The sequence below is a fragment of the Pteropus medius genome, unplaced genomic scaffold, assembly GCF_902729225.1.
Source record: "Pteropus medius unplaced genomic scaffold, Ma_sr-lr_union100, whole genome shotgun sequence".
Taxonomy (NCBI): domain Eukaryota; kingdom Metazoa; phylum Chordata; class Mammalia; order Chiroptera; family Pteropodidae; genus Pteropus; species Pteropus medius.
Genome location: NW_024345601.1, coordinates 4,078,457 through 4,099,312, shown reverse-complemented (window position 1 = coordinate 4,099,312; position 20,856 = coordinate 4,078,457). Strand labels below are relative to the sequence as shown.

General features: G+C 37.7%; 1 protein-coding gene across 5 annotated transcripts in view; it reads left to right on the top strand.

The window, feature by feature from the left end:
* Window positions 1-20,856, top strand: part of SEC23B (SEC23 homolog B, COPII component) — a 34,406-nt gene that overhangs the window by 1,500 nt on the left and 12,050 nt on the right. For 3 of the 5 annotated variants that reach the window (XM_039874412.1, XM_039874413.1, XM_039874414.1), the window contains exons 2-15: window positions 563-797; window positions 2,083-2,140; window positions 4,498-4,584; window positions 5,203-5,439; window positions 5,546-5,631; window positions 6,469-6,613; window positions 7,031-7,189; window positions 7,547-7,662; window positions 10,856-10,979; window positions 12,014-12,094; window positions 15,455-15,544; window positions 16,261-16,367; window positions 17,720-17,873; window positions 20,590-20,667. In XM_039874412.1, coding sequence (XP_039730346.1) covers window positions 577-797; window positions 2,083-2,140; window positions 4,498-4,584; window positions 5,203-5,439; window positions 5,546-5,631; window positions 6,469-6,613; window positions 7,031-7,189; window positions 7,547-7,662; window positions 10,856-10,979; window positions 12,014-12,094; window positions 15,455-15,544; window positions 16,261-16,367; window positions 17,720-17,873; window positions 20,590-20,667 — 1,743 coding nt within the window. In that variant the 5' untranslated portion in view covers window positions 563-576. The remainder of the gene's footprint in view (window positions 1-562; window positions 798-2,082; window positions 2,141-4,497; window positions 4,585-5,202; window positions 5,440-5,545; window positions 5,632-6,468; window positions 6,614-7,030; window positions 7,190-7,546; window positions 7,663-10,855; window positions 10,980-12,013; window positions 12,095-15,454; window positions 15,545-16,260; window positions 16,368-17,719; window positions 17,874-20,589; window positions 20,668-20,856) is intronic. The other 2 variants (XM_039874415.1, XM_039874416.1) reach the window with 1 other exon arrangement.

Sequence of the window (20,856 nt, the reverse complement as noted above, 5' to 3'; positions counted from 1 at the left end):
GATTCTGAAGTAGAAATTTGCCCAGAATTGGTGGCCGTTTCCATTAATTCCTACATCAGTTTTCAATTATTTTCTCCACAGTTAATGAAGGGAGGAGGGAAAAGGGCACAAAATCAAGATCACTTGGTCTTGATTAAAGTGTTTACTCTAGTAGAGCAAGGAAGGGGATCAGGAAGGAAGATAGCTGGATGCTGGAACAAGGTTTGAGACTTACCCTTGGGCAAGGTGCTAAAACTAGCTTGGCTAAGATGATGAGATAATATGAGGAGGTTTAAATTAGTATTCGACTAAATGCAACTTAGAGGTGATTGAATTATTGTAAATCTCCTGCCCCTTTTATTTATTTTAAGTGCTATAGAGGAAGATTGAGAAAGGAACAGTAGTCAAAGATAACTGTGAAGTTAATCAGCTTTGGGGAGCTCAAAAGAAAGGGTGATGTTGTCATCCTATAGTGACAGATTTTTCCAGACTAAGTGTTTAAGAAATATTGCATTAGTGGACCATCTTTTTATTTTTGAAGTTTAGTTGAGAATTTCACGTACAACTAAAACTTTATCTCCAGTTTCTTTTTAGACTATGGCAACATATCTGGAGTTCATTCAGCAAAATGAAGAACGAGATGGTGTGCGTTTTAGTTGGAATGTGTGGCCTTCTAGCCGTCTCGAAGCTACAAGAATGGTTGTTCCTCTGGCTTGTCTCCTTACACCTTTGAAAGAACGTCCAGATCTGCCTCCTGTACAGTATGAACCTGTGCTTTGCAGTAGGCCAACTTGCAGAGCCATTCTCAATCCACTTTGGTATGAATTCTTTTAAAAACTAGTAAAAATGAGGAATACAATAAGTTATGACATTTCTGAGATACTCATAAGCGATTGTATTTGGACAAGTCGTCAAATTTGAGATTAGTAGATGATGTGATTCTTAGTTGATGAATGCTTTTAGAAATCTCCCTGACTTAATACTCCAGAAAAAATTGGAATTTACGAGAATGAAATGGGAGTAGAGGGAAATCATTTGAAATTCCATTTTTTTTTTTTTTTTAATTTTTGCTGATTTTCAGTTTGTATTTGGGTCACCTATAGATTTTATTGCGGCCTTTTAAAGCATTTTCCAAACAAATATGGTGATGCTGTAATAGAAGAAATTTTAACTCTTAATGATTTTATTGTTAAATGTAATTTTTTTGCTCCTAAAATAGTGACCTCTATTTTTCTTAAATGTGAGCATTATTTGAAAGAATTTTTAAATAGGCGAGGAAATGTCATAAATACTCTTTGAAATATAATACTTTTATGTGAGGGAACATTTTGTACTTCTTCCCCTTGCTTTTATTTAATGTGCCTGTATATTAGATGCCACATCTCTTCTTTTAAAATGATGGCCACTGATTATTACTTTCCTAAATGTAGAAGGCGGGTAGGGGAAGCAACTAAAATATCTTGAACCATTTCTAGGAAGTGTATCAATCCAGAAACATGCCTTTCTTCAAGTGAGCTAAGTGTGGTTAATGTCTGGGAAATACTTCCATACATGAAATGTACTTTTTAGCATTGAAATTTAGCAGTTTCACATATCTGAACAATAAAGATGTAATAAAAATTACAAAGACTGTGTTATAGTAACATGGCAAAAGGAAATAACCTGTAGTTTATATAGAGCATGAAGTTTTAAATATTACCCAGGAAATTAGAAAAGAGAAAAATATATGTACTAATTTCTCATTACTGCTATTTGAAGGAAACTTTCTTATACTTAACAGCCAGAACTCTTAACTGAAGTGAAAGTTTTGCATACCTTCATCCATTCATGCACCCACACAGAAACATATGTCTATGGGATTTACTAAACTTGAAGTTTACATTTGAATGCTTTCTACCTTAAAAATGAAAATGTTCAAACAGAGACTCATGGACATGGACAATGGACTAGTGCTTACCAGAGGGGAGGGGGAAAGATGGAGGTAGGGGGAAAAAATTTAAATCATTTCTTCAATTTACTTAATTAATTAATTTGAACAAATAACAGCTATTATGAGTAAAAAAAGATGAAAACGTTACCTAGTTGTAATTATTTTTCTCACAGTCAGGTTGATTACCGGGCAAAACTTTGGGCCTGTAATTTCTGTTTCCAAAGAAATCAGGTACGTGAATTATTTTTAAAAGTATTTTTAATGTTTCATTTTAGTTGTACTACTCTGAAAAAAATTAGATGAGGTTGAATTTATGTCTGCCTTGGCAGGCAGCAATTTCTGCTGGACTCAAGATGACAGCTCTTGTTAAGCATAATATTGAATGTTGAACATTTGTGATTTTTCTGTTGAACAGCAACTCAGTTTCACTATTTGGGTCCTTGTCATTCGCTATGGTGGAGACATAGAATTCCCTTTTCTTGTGAGTTCACTGTAGGCAGTGAATCTGTTACCATAAGAAAACAGACATGTTGTTTACATTTCATTTGACTTCAGTTAGACTATCTAATTGGATGTGTACGTCACTGAATTTTCATTTTCTGATCTTTTTAACTTTTAGGGTCCAAGTATCAGTGTTGAACTTCTTTTAGTTTAAAATTTTTTAAACTTCTAAACTGGAAGGAGCTCTCAAATGACAAAAGAGACTTCTTTGAATTGTGCCTATGATGGAAATGTTCTAAAACTGGATTGTGGAGGTCATTGCACAACTCTGTACATTTAATAAAAGTCATTGAATTATACATTTAAAATGAGTAGGTTTTGTGGTATATATTATGGTATATAAATTGTACCTCAATAAAACTGTTAGAAAATGATTAATTGCGCCCAACATAATGTACAGTGCTCCAATAGATCTTAAGATGTTAATAACATGCATTTATTAATATATTTGATCATAATTAAAATTAGTAGTCTCACTCTCAGATGTAGTACACAATAAGTCCAGTGTTGGAAGGAATAATTTACAGTTAATGACTATAGGCTTGGAAACTATAAGCAGCGACCATTCATGATTTATCACCGTAAAGATTCAGAAGTATATACAAATGTTAAAAACATTTCTACCTTCTAGTACATTCAGAATTGATGTCTTCGTTTAACATAATTTATTGTGAGAATTTTAGATTCTGCAATGTCAGCAGTAAAAAGGCGACCCACAGAATGGGTGAAAATATTTGCAATTCATATATCTAATAAGGGATTAATATCCAAAATATGGAGAGCACTCATACAATTCAACAACAAAAAACAACCCAATTCAAAAATGGGCTTGAATAGATATTTCCAAAGATGATATACAGATGGCCAATAAGCACACGAGAAAATATTCAACATCACAAATTATTAGTGATATTTACCAAATGATATCCAGCATTTTCACTTCTGGATATATATCCAAAAGAATTGAAAGCAAGGTCTTGAAGAGATACTTATAAACCCATTTTCATAGAGGCATTATTCAGAATAGCTAAAACAGAAGCAAACCAGGTGTCCATTGATGGATGAATAAATAAGCAAAATGCGATACATACATACAATGGAATATTCAGCCTTAAAATGGAAGGAAATTGACATGTTACAACATGGATGAACCTTGAGGACATTATGCTAAATGAAATAAGTTACAAAAAGACACATACTGTATTATTTCACTTTTATGAAGTACTTTGAGCAGTCAGAATCATAGAGTCAGAAAGTAGAACTGTGATTGCCAGGGGCTGGGCAGAGGGGATAATAGGAGTTAAAGTGTTTCAGTTGTGCAAGATGAAGAGAGTTCTGGAGATGAATGGTGGAGACAGTTGCACGACATTATGAATGTATTTAAGACCACTGAACTGTACACCGAAAAAAGATTAAGATGGTGAAGTTTATAGATATTTTGTCACAATAAGAAATTTTTGGGAAAAAACCCAGCACATAAGCTTGAATTTAAAATGTTTGCTGGGAGTTTTAAAAACAAAAGAAAAAGCCCATGACATGTTAAGCACAAAAAGTAAGTCATAAAATTATGTATACAGGACAACCTCAGCTATGCTTTAGAAATAGTCTGAAAGACAATATACTAAGATGTTGACAGTAACTGCCTCTAGGTGATAGGATTGTGAGGGGTTTATTTCTTTGTTTTCTTATATTTTTCTGTACTTGTCAATTTTTCTACAATGAACATGTAGAAAACAGCCAAAATAATAAACCCAAATAAAAGCTTTAGTCTTCTGCATAGACTATTGTAAGATAGCTAAAATTTTTTGACATTGATTTGCAGGACAGTGCTTAAGAAATGATTTTTAATGTTGCATTTTTAAAATCATTTACAAGTTACACTATAACCTAAAACTGCATTAAAAAAGTTATAATGTGGTATAAATATAAGGCAGATTTATAGATTTAAAATTTTGATTTTTGTATTTTAGTAACGTGTATATAGCATGTTCTCAGAATTAATAAATCATTAACTATTTTATAAATGGGAAATAAAAGGCATAATGTAAATATCTTTCAGCCCTAATAAAACATCACATTGTTTTCAGTTTCCTCCAGCTTATACAGGCATTTCTGAGGTTAACCAGCCTGCTGAATTGATGCCCCAATTTTCTACAATTGAGTATGTGATACAGGTAACTTGTTTGTCATGCATTTAATGAGCACAATATTGAGTTTCTCTTGAAATGCTATTCTTCCATGTGTCTTACCTGTCTGGGGGATTCAAAGGTGTGAGGGCAGCAAGATCCTTAAACATTAGGTTATGGTGTGCATTATTTGTAGGTCTTGAGGGAAGTGTATAAAAAAGGTGGCACTGATTAAATTCAAACTCTGTCCTCCACAGCCTTCTCCATTTCAATTTTTACTCAAATGTTACTTTGAGTAAAAGTAACTAGAACTTGCCCCTCACCTCTGCTCCTGGCATTTGCAATCCCCCTTACCTTCTCCATTTGAGAAAATTAGCTCCTTGTTCTTTTGGTTCACTGATGTATCTCAGGACCTGGAACAGTATCTGGCATGTAGAAGGCTTTAAAAAATGTGGAATAAATTGTGGGATAGAAATAGTTTTTACTTTTAGTTTGTTTTAATAGAACTTGTCATTTAACGAGGTAAGTAGAGGTTTGTTTAGATGTCTTTATTCCCTGACACTAAATATAGATGAAGACCTGTTATTCACATACCTGATTTGCCTTCAATAAGCTGGATATGTCTATTTGTATATTGATTATTGTGCTGTTTTTCTTTGCATAAAGCGAGGTCCACAGTCCCCTCTTATCTTCCTCTATGTGGTCGACACATGCCTAGAAGAAGATGACCTTCAAGCACTCAAAGAATCCCTACAAATGTCCCTGAGTCTCCTTCCTCCAGATGCTCTAGTGGGTTTGATCACTTTTGGGAGGATGGTGCAGGTTCACGAACTCAGCTGCGAAGGAATCTCTAAAAGTTATGTCTTCCGAGGGACCAAGGATTTAACTGCAAAGCAAATACAGGTTTGTGCCTTGCTTATATACAAGCAAGAGCAAAGGCATTTCTTAAAAATTAATTAGTCCTTCACTTTCAGTGTTATGGGAAATGAATCTTTTTGGGGTTTTTTAGGATATGCTGGGCCTGACCAAGCCTGCCATGTCCATGCAGCAAGCAAGACCTACTCAACCACAAGAACACCCCTTTGTTTCCAGCAGGTAAGCTACCAACATAGTGTGTTACACATACAGTAGTGGGCAAGGTAATCCACTGGAGTAGGGGGGGGAAAATGTTAGAACTTTTATAGAAAAAAAATAAATGATTAAGCCTAACCAGTATTTAATGTTTATTAATGTATGTAACACCTGAGTGTATGTGTGTGCGTGTGAATTATATATGCATTCATATACACATACATGTGTGGCGTGTTTGTTCAGCACGCTTTTCCTGTTAGTGTTGTATCATCACAAAAGTTTTGAGACCATTGTACTTAATCATTCTTCTCCTCTTAGACACATGGCTGTTGCCCTTTTTGATTCTTAAGTAAAACTGAGAAAATGTAAAAGGCTTCTGTTGGGTGTTCTCAAACCTAAGACCAGGCATGTTGAGTGTCTGAGACTGCCCCGGGCAGGGGTAATAGTCAGCAAACATGATAAAATGCATTGCCTGACCTGCTGGGGACAGCCTGGTTCTCTGGTAAGAAACCAGTGTGTTTCTCTGTTACTCCCAAGGCTTAAGAGAAACGCAAACTGTGAATCTTTAGATTAATGAAGATTGTCCACGTAAATGAACCTTATGATTTGCTCCTATTTAAATTGATTTTATTTCATGCTACATATGTAAATTGCTATATATTAGGTTTTAAAATATATTCTTGAATAAAATTGATTGAGTTGTTTTGTTTTTGTAGTTAGAGATAACTTGGAAGGAAAAAATTGCAGGTTTTTTCTACTCTGAATAATTATTTTGAGGAGCAGTAACTATGTGTTACCTAGGGCTGAAGACCAGAGTACTTTATTGAACTAAGATTGATATGTCTGTTCAAAATCATGCAGGTTTCTTCAGCCTGTTCACAAGATTGACATGAACCTCACTGACCTTCTTGGGGAGCTGCAGAGGGACCCGTGGCCCGTAACTCAGGGGAAGAGACCTTTGCGATCCACTGGTGTTGCTTTGTCGATTGCTGTTGGCTTGTTGGAGGTAACTCACAATTTACTGAGACCCCCTCAAACCGTGCAGGCTTGCTCTCAGAAGTTGTGTCTGTTGGTCTTGTTTGAAAATCAGTTGCGACCTAAGTCAACTGACTGTCATAAAGTGCTTTAGTCATTATCATCCACCTTGAAGGAGCCACTCAGTGTTTTGAAAAACCAAGTTTTGATGAGAAACACAAAGCAATTAGGGTAATGGGAAATGCTCGCAGTAAATTAATAAAAGTGTACAAAACCTTCATGTTGGAAGAGATAAGGCTGCTTCTCTGCATTCTTATCTGCATTATATTCTGCAATATCATCAGTATTCAGTACAGCTGATGAGAACTCATCTTTGTAGTAGTTTTTAGAGAAACAAACATAAGGGTGGAGTTGTATGCTTCTAATAGGCTGCCGTTTGCTGTTTTAGGGCACTTTTCCAAACACAGGAGCCAGGATTATGTTGTTTACTGGGGGTCCCCCCACGCAAGGGCCTGGCATGGTGGTTGGAGATGAATTAAAAGTTCCTATTCGTTCTTGGCATGATATTGAGAAAGATAATGCACGTTTCATGAAAAAGGCAACCAAGGTAAGTGCTCCTGGATACAGACTGTAGTTGTGGTAATCCAGTACTGGGTTTAGGTTGCTTTGGAGTGACAGCTACTTTGCTGAGGCCATGCTTTGTGATCAGCAAGTTGTTCTTGTTGAGATGACTTTATAGACCTTGGCCGCTGTTAAATTACTGCCTCAATCCTGGGACCTTAGAGTGGGTGGCCTTAAAACTCCCGAAAGTGTTTAGAAATTGAAAACTATATTTTAATTTTATTTGGGTTTTTTTTTTTAAATCTGTCATATTCTTATATTCGATTACATCTCTTTGGTATAGTAAGGCATACCTAGAGAATAGTGTTATTGTTTTATGAAAATAATTTTCTTCTCTTTACAGCACTATGAAATGCTTGCTAATCGAACTGCTACAAATGGTCACTGCATTGATATTTATGCTTGTGCCCTTGATCAAACTGGACTTTTGGAGATGAAGTGCTGTGCAAATCTTACTGGGTATGTTAATAGTGAACACCTGGGAAATGTGAGAGTTTATTTAAGGGAAAAGAAATAAATGATGGAACTATAGGAATGGGAAAGGCTGTGGTTTCAGAGGCTTGGTAGGTGTTTGGGCCTCTTGGAGGAAGAAACAGTGATGAGCAGGAGATCTGAAGGGTTCACTATAAACAAATCATATTAATTTCATTTCTTTCTTAGAGTTGTTACAGATACCAGAGCAAGAAAGCAAGCAGTCATAGAGGATGTGGCCTTCAGCAAGGCACTTCTTTTTGAGAAGGTGGGAAAATTGGGTCTTAATGCCAGAGCAATAGAAGAACCTTCACCTGGCTTAGTGACCTTTCCTAATGACTAACGCCAAGTACACACTAAGTCTGAGTGTGCTGACTTAGAGTCTGAGTTAATACTGTGTGCACAGATCACAGTGTAGAGCCATGGATCTCAAAGTGCAATGGTGTTCAGCCTTGGGGACTGCTGAGAACTGATTAGAAATGTACATGATCAGGCCTCACCCCAGACTTTTTAATAATGAACTCTGAAGGTGCAACCCGGTAGTTGGTTTTAGCCAGCTCTCCAGGGAATTCTGGTGCACATGAAAGTCTGAGAAGCACTGATGTGCAGCACTTATCTGAAGCCAGCTACACATCATAATCACCTGGGGAACTGGAAAAACACTCGCTTTGGGTCTTGTTCCCAGAGATTCTGACTTAATTGGCATGAGGTGTGGCCTGGGCATTAATAGTTTTTAAAGTTCTCCAGGTGATTCCAATGCAGAGCTGAGTTTGAGAACTACTAGTGTGGACTCGTGATGCTCAGTGTGGCTGAGCGCAGACATCAACCCACCTAGAGGTCATTAGAAACAACATCTCGAGCCTTACCTCAGACCTACCATATTAAAATCTGCCTTTGAATAAGATCCCAGGTGATTTATATGCACAGAACAGCTTGAGAAGCACTTTTGTAGAGCTGTAGGTGGGCCTGAGAGTCTGCATTTCTAACAAGCTCCCAGGTGATGTTGCTGGTCCTCGGAAGCTCAATTAGGTGATAGAGTCTCAAATGATGCTAGCTGTATCAGCCACAATTTAATCAGATGAACTCCTACCAGTACCCTCCAGGAGTTCTTGAGTAGAAGCATCCACACAAAAGCTTTAGTATATATGTGAACATCCCTGAGTTTGTATGCCAGAGTTTATATGTATGCATGTTTCATCTGTGGAGAGGGACCGTCATTTCTCTTCAGATTCCCAGTGAGATCTTTGACTCTTAAATGACTTAGTATTCAGGTCACATCACCTTTTGCACAAATTAGTATCAGGGAAATGTGTTAACAGTGACATTTAAAGAAAGATTTAGAGATTTTAGTGATAGCTCACCTAAAGCAAGCCAACAGTTTGAGATGACTTCCAGCAAAGGCAGGGCGATCCTAGATTGTGTAATAGGAATTGATTATCTTCAAAGAAGGTCATACATAGTCTTGATTTCCTTGGTACTAGTCGTGCCTTATTGCTATTATATCATTTTCCTTTCTGAGCGTTTCAGTTCAAAAGGGATGTATAGATGAATGTTCAAAGGGGAGCAGTAAGAGATGGAAAGAACCTGAAACTGTCATTTGGAGAGTGATTGAAGGAGCTAGAAAAGATGCTGCATTTGGGACATGAGAATTATATTCAACAATCACAGGCCTGTTCTGTAGAGAAGTAATCAGATCTGTTCTGCTTGCGACCAAAGGATAGAACTAGAACCAGTGGTGGAAGCTGCTGGGGACAGAATTTTACTCATTATTCATAAGAAAGGAAGACCTTTCTTAGCAGTCAGCACTGTCAAAGCATGGACTGGACTGGCTCTGGAGGGTATAAGTTCCCAGTCCTGGAGGAATCTAATCTAGATGATAATGTGATAACCTGGCAGATATTTTTGTAGAGCGAGGGCGTGAGTCATGATTAAATTTGTGTGTGACAGATAACCCAAAACAGATTTTCCTCTCTCTCATTAGAGGCAGGCAGTCAAGGCAGGTACATTGATTTCATCATTATCAGGGTCCGAGGCTCCCATGCTGCTCCCCCACCTTAATGTACCAGCTGTTGTTCAAGATGGTTGCTGGGCTCTAGTCAAGGGACAACAGCAAGAAGGAGGAGGTGTTAAAAAAGTACATGCCTTTCCTATAAGAACATCCCCTCCTTCCCAATCACAAAGGCCACTTCCAGCAAGCAGAACTGAGTCACATGGCCACATGCAAGGCAGGCTGAGAAATAGTCTTTATTCCAGGAAACCATGGGTCCCATAACTAAGGAAGGTGGAGAGGATGGATATGTGGGGCCAAAGAGCAATCACTGTCAATGGAGGAGTTAGACACTGTGAGATAGCTGCACCAGGTAATCTTGTGGTCTTCCCAATTCTGAGATCCTGCTTAATGAAAAATAGCTTGATGCATAACATGCATCAAGCTGTGCTCATCTGCCCAAATACATGAAATGCTAAAATTTTAAACAGTGTTTACCTCTAACTTCAAAAAGAGGTGAATGTAGATATTTGTAAATTAGAAAAAATAATTCATGTAAAGTCAGGGATTTAATATTTTGAGGCAATGAATTAACCTGAAGAGGATTTCCCACAGGCCTGGGTATTTTCTCATATGAGAAGAGTTGGAGATATTTTCTCAGTGATGACCTATTAAACCTGCACCTGTGGGTTTTTGAGGGTTTTTTTTTGTTTTGTTTTGTTTACTTTTTATTTTGAAATAATTGCAGTTTCACAAATTGCAAAAATAGTACAAAGAGGTCTGTTCATAGTTTTCATCTAGCTACTCCCAGTAGTAGTATCTTACATAAGTATAGTACAGTGTCAAAACTAGGAAATTAAGATTGGCACAATAAAGACCTTACTTGAATTTCACCAGTTTTTACATGCACTCATTTTTTTGTATGTGTGTATGATTAGTTCTGTGACTGTCATCTTTATAAATTTGTATAACCACCACAGTGATCAAAATACAGAACTCTTCTAAAGCATTCTATTTTTAATGTTTTCAAAATAGTATCTGTCTTAAGTACAAATTGAACTTGTTTTTCATTTAAGTAGCACTTTTATGGACTTTTTTTTTCTTTTTCTTCTTAAAATTATTGTTTGTAAATACTGAGGGAGCACCTGAATGGCTTTCATTCATCCTCAGTGTTCACTCTTTTTTCTTTCCTAGAGGCTACATGGTGATGGGAGATTCTTTCAACACTTCTCTCTTCAAGCAGACATTCCAAAGAATTTTTAGTAAAGATTTTAATGGAGATTTCCGAATGGCATTTGGTGCTACTTTGGAAGTAAAGGTACTGTAGATTGTTTAAACTTTAATGGAAGAATAGTGTTCTTATTTCATAGACTTGTGGAAGCCTCAGCCTTTTAGACACAGGCATCTAAAGGTAAAAGGTTCCCAACAAAGTATATTCATTCTACCCCTTCTTGAGGATGGCTTGTATATTTATTAATGTTCTAAGTAAAGAGTTGTCTGGCTCCTCTGCAGGCTCTGTTCTGTCCTGCTGTAGGACAGCAGACCTTAGAAGGGCAGGTGGGCTAAGAACAGAGGCAACCATGCAGTATGGAGTGTCTCCTCAGCCATCAGTATGGGCTGCTGCATGCACAGAACCTTGGCTTATGTTAGTGCCTGTCTGAAGACTAGCCGGAGTGCTCTCAAATAGTGCAGATTGTGAATTTGGTTTTTGTTTTTCTGTATAGGGCCTGATAACCCTACATATTTGATTCTTAGTTATGAGAAAACATTAAAAGGGGCTGTTAGAACATAAGATTGGAATTATTACTTCGAGAATTGAGGATGATCATTAGATCATCTAGGTTAAACTTCAAACAATATTCTCGGATGTTTAAGTTTTTTTTTAAAGATGAAAAGGAATGGACTTTGCTAAAATGAATTCCAATTTAAAGTCTTAAGTGTGTTTATTTGCTTTGTCATTATGTTGGAGTTCATGAATTAAGTATTTTTAAAGCAACACAAACAGTATATTCACTAATTAGAAATTGTAAATAATTATGACTACGTACATGGGCTTGGAAAAAAATGTAATATTTGTTGGTTGAGTTATCTTCTGTGTGTACAATAAATTTTAAAGTTGGTACAAAGATAATGCAGTGTCTAAAGGAGGATTTTGCTAAAGTTTTAATCAGATCACAGTGGCCCTGGAAAAGGGTTTTAAGAACATTTGTATATCATAATCCATGTGCGATATTCTCTCAGTGGAATGATAATGCTGCCATATTTTTCTTCTAAGCTTTAGTTCTGGCTTTTGTGAGAGGAGGGTGGTTCTCGGTGATTTTTAACTTTACCTCTTCTATAATTTTGTTTCAGACTTCTCGAGAACTGAAGATTGCAGGAACCATTGGTCCTTGTGTATCTCTGAATGTGAAAGGACCATGTGTGTCAGAAAATGTAAGGAAAACTTTTTCCTTCACCTTCACCTCTTTTACTCTGGGATTAGCCCGTTAGAAATATCGGAGAGTGATGACCATGCATTGTGTTACCTGTTGGAGGTGTCTGGTGAGGGGAGAATGGCTAAAGATGACCACAGCCCTGAGAGGTAGTGTCATTTACATCTGTCCATATGTCTTAAGGGTCAGAGAAGAGGAAACTGAGATTCAGAGAGGTTATCTAGCTCAAAGTTAGAGCTGACATGGAGGAGCTAGAGTCCAGGTCCCCCCAACCCCACTACCCATGCTTAGGTCTCTGTGCCAGCTAGACACAAAGCATTCTATTCACCACAAAGCAAGCATTCAGCAAAATCCCTCTGTGCTTGTTGTCCTTAGAGATGATACCTTTGTCTCATTTCTCACAACCGTTTTGAATGGGTTGGGCAGTAGATAACACTGTCATATATGTAGACATTTTTGTTCCTTCAGTAACAGATTTCGGGTATATATGAACAGAGTTACCACTAGATGGTGAGGTGGCTTTGCTACTGACCTGCTTCCTCTAATTATACTTTTGCTGCCAAAAGACAAACCATTTGGTTCGATGAGGCCTGTCCAGGGTGGTTCTGGGCTGGGGTTATTACAGCCATGTCTTTCCCTCATTTTCCTCTCAACAAGGAGGTGAACTGTAGAACCAGTCGTAGAATCAGTACGCAGGTCTACCACTGCTAGCCGTGTAGCCTAGACAAAGCTCTTAATCAGTCTGGGAGTCTGTGTCTCTTTGGGAAATGGAGATAGTAATAATACTGAACTCTATACTCGGGTTAAATGAGTTGGTTCAACTAAAGCACTTAGAATAGTGCCTGGCACAATGAACACCCACACTAGATTTTTTTCTTTGTCTTCATTAGCAATGAACATTCACTTAGCGACTACTTAGATAAAACTTTTGTTGAACTTGACAGATGCAAGGTGATTTGAGATAATATTCCAGTAGTCCCTTGGATGAGTCAGTTTGTTGCCCCAAAGCCCATCTGGTGAGTCATTCATTACTCTAGAGCACTGAGGGACTTATACCCCTATTTCCTGGCAGGGCTTTTGGAGGGCTGCCGTATTCAAAATATTTTTTGTAGTCTTGAAATCTGCCTGATGAACACTTCTTGAAGTAGTTTAAGAAAATAAATTTATGAATTAATACAAACTGATTGACTGTTTTAGGATCCAGTAGGCATTAGCCATGAAATTTTTAGATGGGGGATGGAGGGTGCAAAGAAGAGGAAAATAGTTTTCAAACATGCAGAGAAGTTTACAGAAGAATGTAATGAATTCCTGTATACCCACTATTTAGAGTCAGTGATTAACATTTTGTCATAATTGCTCTGTCATCATTTTTTGTCACATTTGCTTTATCTGATTATCATCTACTTGCCGTATTTGCTTTATCATTTATTTTTGCAGAACCTTTGAAAACAAGTTGCATATTGCATGACAGTGTTTCTGTGCTTCAGTATGCATCTTCTAAAAATGAGGATATTCTCTACCACATTATTACCAAACCTAAGGAAACAAGTTTCTAATATGTCCATATTTTCCCTAATATCTCCCTCAAATGCCCTTTGTAGTTTTTTTACCCTCTAACCAGCTTTGTATTTGGTATTATCCTTAGTCTTTTCAAACCTAGAATGGTCTTTCTAGTGTTTAATTTCTTTTTCTTCTGCTTGATTTTGGTTTGTTTTGTTTAATAACATTGATTTGTTGAAGAGACAGTGCCAGGTGTTTTCTATAATAGAATATCCCATGTTCTCGATGTGCCTGTTTCTTCTCAGTTGTGTTTTTAACATGTTTCTGCTCTCCCTGTATTTCCTGTAAAGTAGAAGTTAGGTTTGAAAGTGTGCTTAGATTCAGGCTAAACCTTTTTGTCCAGCATACTTGCTGAGTAATCTGTGTACTTTGTACTGTGCTTTATCAGGGGACACTTTGGTGTGGTCATCCTTTGGTCTGGTCATCCTGTGTTAGTGGATATGAGTTCGATCATGTGGCGAAGATGACTGCCCCACATCTTTTCATTATAAGGGCACATTTCCCCTTTGCAATTTGCAAGAAATTGGTTGAATAGGATTGTAGCACAACATGAATACCTAATGGTTTTTGTGTCCATTGATTATTATTACTTGAATCAGTGTATTACCTTGGAGATTATAAAATACTGATTGCCTAATTCTTTGTAGTTCCTCTGATACAGGCAGGGTAAATGCTTATATAAGGAATTTGTGTATTAGTGAGGAAATGTACTTTTGGAGCTCTGGAGGGTTTGGGACCAGCCATGCTGGGCCTTGGAGCTGTAGGGGAGAAAAAATTTTTTTGTGTACCTGTATCATAAATTCATTGGTTAGAGCTCTGCAAATTAGACTGACAGGATAGATTAAGAAGAGAAAAACATAAGTTTAATAATGTTTGCACCATACATATACACATCACACATACATACTCAGTGATGAGTAACTCAAAGAGCAGGTTAGAACTTGGGGTTATATAGCATCTTAACAAAAGAACAATAAATTTGTAGAATAATGACAAGACAGAGAAAAGGGACTTTGAGCTTCTAGGGTGTCAGATTATAGAAAAGTAGATGTATGGGGGAAACTAATGGAAGGTAAGGTTGTTTCAGCAAGGTCTGTTCTGTGGATTCCTTTGATGCCGTTTCTGGGCTGAAAAGCATTTCATGTTTTTGCTAATTAAGAATTATTCTGCACTTTCTGGTAGAGAGGGGAGGGCAGAGAGTTTCTCTTGTGTAACCATTTTTTTTTTTAATTGCCTTTAGCTTAAAATAATACTTATATGAGAATGGCATATAAAAGGCATGCAAGCTCCTTTTACTTCTTTGCCATTTTTCCTGGGTATAGCTCTTTCTAGCAGATGTTACCTGCTTCTTTTAGAAAAGGCCACCAAAAGGGAAAATGAATACCAATGAATCCATCTATCTCATGATCTTGTTTTGGAAATACTAAAGAAACAGAGTGCATCTTCTCCAATCTCCATCTTAGAGCCGTTATGTAACTTCCCTTAAAAATTTTCCCTTTCCCCTCTATCACCTCCTTGATACTACTGGTTCTGTGGCCAGGTACATGGGCTTTTGGCATGGCTTTATGAGAGACCAGTCCGGCATCAGCTGTCCTCAGCTGACAGTGTATGGTTTAGGGTGGAATTAAAATAGTATAGAAGAAATACCATGACTTTCTTAATGCATAATTACATTACTTTCAAAGCATGGTATTCTGCATTTTGATTAGATGTGTTAAAATGTGTAACTCGCTATTTTTAGAATGATGGAATGTATGTTTCAAAGTCTAGTTGTTTTTTTAATTCCTCTTCTTACCCCTAGGAACTTGGTATTGGTGGCACTAGTCAGTGGAAAATCTGTGGCCTGGATCCCACATCTACACTTGGCATCTACTTTGAAGTAGTCAATCAAGTGAGTTGAATTTCTTCACGAGTATTTATGTCTCAGTGTTGTTGTGTTTTCTGATTTATTATAGACTGGTGGCCTCTCGTTTCTGTCTCTGCACACTGATGCTTTTTTGGGCCTGTGCTTAACCTGATACGTGTCTAGTGTGGTTTCTTTAATTCCAAGGTTTTGTCAGTCAGATAGCAAATTACTTTCCTCACTTTATTGTTGAACTGATAAGATCATTGGAAAAGTAATGGCTTTTACCAGCCATTATAATGTTGATGAATTTTTGAGCATGTCAGGTCTTTTCGCAATATTTTATTTAATTTAAAAAAAAAATCAAACATACAGGAAAAAGAATTATATAGCGAGCACCCATATACTCACCACTTAGTGTCTGTAATAAACATTTTACTGTATTCACTTTGTCACATATTTATTCATTCATCAATCCATCTTATTTTTGGATTTCAAAGCAAATTATAGTTAGTCTGTTTCATCCCCAAACACTTTAATATGGCATGTCATTGAGTTCAGTATTTATTTGAATGTGTTTTTATTTGTTTTGAGGTAAAAATTACATATAGTGAAATGCCCAGATCTTAAGTGTACTATCCAAAATTCAAAAGAACCTTACCGTCTCCTCCATGTCAGTTGTTTTAGGAGGAGCACAGTGGGCTCTGTGACTGTTTGAGTCATGCCTGTAACAGTAACAAGGTCTATGGTCTCTTGCCCTGCAGCACAACGCCCCGATTCCCCAAGGAGGCAGAGGCGCCATTCAGTTTGTCACGCAGTATCAACACTCCAGCACCCAGAGACGCATCCGTGTGTCTACCATTGCCCGAAAGTAAGCAGCTCTGGTTTGCTTTCTGTTGAGCCACTGACTGATGTTTTTCCTATGAAGAAATAATTTAACATCTATTAGTTTATCTTTGTAATTCCATTGAATGGTTCTCACCAGTCCACACTGGTTCAATTGATTGGAGGAGGAAGAGGAGGAAGGGGCATTGTTGGCTAACCCATTTAGACCTAGGGCCATGTGCCTAGAAGAATCATCTTTCAGTAAGGGGAAGCTCATTCAAAATTATTTTTCATTATTTAATAGATATACTTCCTCTTTGTAAAAGAGTCAAGCAGCACATAAGTATATAAAGAATAAGACTCCCCTACCCTCCCCAGGGGTAAAGTGCTGTTACTGTACTGGCATTTAACTTTGTAATCCCATTTCTGTACATTTATAAATTTTCCTCGATGTGTCAAGGACATCTCCTGTGCTAATACATAATATATATGTCTCATTCATTTTAATGCCTGTATGATGTTACGCGGTGTTGGATGAGATGTCTTAGTCCTCTAGTAAAGTTTATTTCAAGTCCTATCTTCAATCCCACAATGCTGCGGTCATGTTTTTAGGTCTTTGTGTCCATGAGTATTTCCAGTCATTTCATAGAAGTGGAATTTTGGATACTGCAAAACTATTCTCCTAAGAAACTAATTTGTATTCTTCCCAGGAGGGTAAGAAGAATGCCCTGTCTCCTCTCTAACAATGGATATTATCAATCTTTAACATATAAACATGGAACAATATTTCACTTTTGTATGTATTTCCCCATTTATCAGTGGATTGAGCATTTTTCATGCTTATTGGCCATATGTATTTCTTCTGTGATAGCCCTTGCCCATTTTGTAAAACCTGTTTCTATTTCTGGTTTATCAATTTGCAGGAACTTTGTGTATTTTGGATATGATGATTGTTGCTTATAACTGTTCCTGGTCTATCTGTTGTCTTTTAATTATGTTCATTATGTCATTACTCACGTGGAAAAGTTTTGTATATGTGCTAATTCTTCTCCATGATACTGGAGAAGTCATTTTATGAATTTGAAAACATTTGTATTTGTGTAAGATTGACCTAGGGAAAAGAACACTGGCTGGAGACTTAAGTACCTTTTGGGTATCTACTTGTATGATGTCTTATGGAATGTTGAGAAGTTCTCTGTAATTTTTTTCTTCTGCTTCCAGCCATCACAGATCACATAAGGGTAAATGAAAATGTTTGTAAAACTCCTATGATTTCTTACTGACAGTGCAGTTTGAATCTGTGTTATCTTATATGAAGAGAACTTAACATTATCTTAATGGAGAGCTGACTTTCTGGTCTCCTAAATGTAAGCGTGGTACTAACTCTTGGATTGTCAGTTGGGCAGATGCACAGAGTCAGCTCAAGCACATAGAAGCAGCGTTTGACCAGGAGGCTGCAGCAGTCTTGATGGCACGGCTAGGAGTGTTCCGAGCTGAGTCGGAGGAGGGGCCCGATGTCCTACGGTGGCTGGACCGACAGCTCATCCGACTGGTAAGTTGAGAACAGTGGCACTAGGTTCCATCTTGGTCTCTGCTCTACTTTTGAGCAAAGAAAACTCACTTAAACCCATTATTTTATACAATCAGTGAGTAAGAATTTATTAGTTGCTTACCCTGTGCCAAACACTAGATATTCTGTGATAAGAAATATTAAATAGGCATTTTTCCTTGACCTTAGTTTACAGTTGGGAAGAAACAATGCACACAAAACATTTAGAGAATGATGCAAAGCTGTGTATGTTAATTGTTGTTTTAGAATCACTGCGAATGCTGTGTCTTATGTTTTCCCTCCAGATCTTAGAGATTTTTATTTTGCAAATAGGAGTCCATGGCCCAGGGAGTGTAGGGAGATATACCTAATGTGCCATTTTGATTATAATCAGAAGAGAGAAACTAGATAGTAATTTAAACAGAGAAAATTTTATATAAACAGGGGATTAGAATAAGGAGGGATTGCCTGGTAAGAAGTAAAGGGAACTCTAAAAAAAAAATAGGAATAAAGATAAGGGGGCAGTCACTGCTCTAGTAGTCATTCTAGAGATAGAGCACCAAAGGAAGAACCCCCTTTTCCCACAGCTGGTCTAGACCTAGGTGGAAGGTCACAACATGGCTCACTGAGTTTCATAGCAGAGAAGTTGCCATAGCGTTGTACCAGAGGAGCTTAACTAGAAATTCATCCTCCAGAACTGGATGAAAATTCACCCTCTGGGGTGCCAAGGAAAACTGTTCACAGGCAAGTGTCATATCAGAGGCACACAGGGTGTGGGGTAGCTGCTGGCCGCCATGTGCTCCAGGAGCCAGGCACTGGGGAAGCCACAAAGGCTGCTGCACACTGGAACCTAGAAGCAAACACTTGCATCCAGCAGCTTTTCCTGACAAAATTCAACATTATACCAGATGGCAAAGGAAAAATATTGAAAGAGCCCAGATCAATTTCACAACAGGCAAAAGGGTGAATTTGGCAATAAATTGACAATTGACATACCTCATAATTTTACTTTCTTGGACATTCACAGCAGGTATTTGTGATCAAAAGCACTGAAAGCCTAGTAAAGAAACCTATCTAAATTTGTTTGGCACTATATTTGCCCTTGCCGTTTCATGGAACCATTTTTTTCAGGGAATATCAATATTTCAAACACAATCTGAAAATTGAGCCAAGGGTCCAAGTGGTTGGCAAAGGCTTCATGTGGAAAGTGAGCCTCGAATCAAATCTTTTTATAAAAGTAGGATAGTGGAGCGGAAAAGGCAAGGCTTGCCAAGGGGAGGGCCCAAGGCTGTGGGAGGTAGCCAGGCACTTTGGCTTATGCCAAGGACATTGGCAAGACCGCTGTCACAGAGGCCAGGTTGTACAGTGGGGAGAGAGGCCGTGGAAGTGCAGTTTGATTATAGAATGTCTTAATTTTAAAATTAAGTTATTGCTTCAACGTTAGAGAGGATTTAGGCAGGATTACTAAACGGGTATGACAGCAGCATAATGTTGTTTACATTTACCATTGCCATGTAAGGCAAATTGGAGAATGAAAAAACTATTGTTGGGGAGACCAGTACAGGGGTTTGCCTGTTCAGGGGAGCTGAAACCAGGTCGATGGCAGTATATTTAAAGAGGGAGAGCGTTTGAAATTAGGGTGAATGCTAAAAGAAGAATTGATAAAAATTGGTGAAACTATATGTGAAATCAAAAACCAGTAAGTTGATGTTGACTCAGGTTTTAAGTGTGTGTAACTACAAGAATGATAGCAAGGTAGAAGATGGAAAACGAGAACAGCTTTAGGATGGAGGAAGATGAACTTTTTTAATGTAATAGTTTATTTTTTGATTGGCTGAGTGTGAATTTACCAAAGTATGCCCAAAGTAAAGCTCTCCTGTAGTAGGTAGTCAGCAGTGGACATATATAGGGGAGAGATTTGGATGACAGTGGTCTGGCTCTAGTGTTCTTTTGTAGCTGAAGCAATGGAGATGGGACCAGGGGGCCAAGAACTAACCTCTGAGGAGCCCACAGTTAGGAGGTGCAGGAAAATGAGGAGCTATTGAAGAAGGCAGAGAAGGACTGGATAGATGACAGAAAATAGGAAAAGACTATTTTAACTGCTGAAGGAGAAAGTTTGCAGAAGTTTGGGAGATCACTTGGCTCATAGTAACAGGGAGGAAAATGAGAACTGTGCAAGAACATTAGATTTGGTTGGGAGAGGGTGATTGTCAGAGATGGGCTTTCTTTAAAGATGCTGGGCAGTCTGATTCTCTAGTGGCCAGAGGAAATGTTTGAAATGAAGAGGAAATAAAGGCAGGAAGAAAAATCATTGTTCAGAAATTTGCCTTAGAAATGAAAAAGAAAATTGAGTTGTAGAGTGATAGAAAATAAAGGCTTATCTGTAATTGGTAGTACTTCACAATATTAAATGTTTTTCTTATGGAAGAGGCACCTGAGAACTCATCTGGCCCCTCACTAGTCAGAGTAGTCCTTGGCCAGCATGGCCTGGGAGCTGGAAACAGGATTCCAGGCCCTCCTAAGTCTGCCAAATCAGAATCTGTATTTTAACAACACTCCGGGTGATGTGTCTGTTCATCCATGCCTTAAAAGTGCTGGTATGGGACTCACAGTCAATGGCAGGATTGAGATTGGAACATAGCTATTCTACTCCAAGAATTTTTCCAGGTACACTAACTTAGAGTTTTTTTCCCCCCTTTTTGTTATTTTTTTTCAACAGTGTCAGAAGTTTGGGCAGTATAACAAAGAAGACCCCACTTCTTTTAGGTTATCAGATTCCTTCTCTCTATATCCTCAGGTAAGTAATATATTTTTCTAAAAAACTATAGAAGAATAAATTATGATAGAAATAAAACTTGCTGTGCTTGGGACAAATTGAAGACTTGGTATATTTTGAGACTCAGGCTATAGGTAATGAAGGTTATTAACTTCAAGACGAATACTACAAGACAGTGCAGTGCTTGAGCCCTACAGAAGACAGATAACA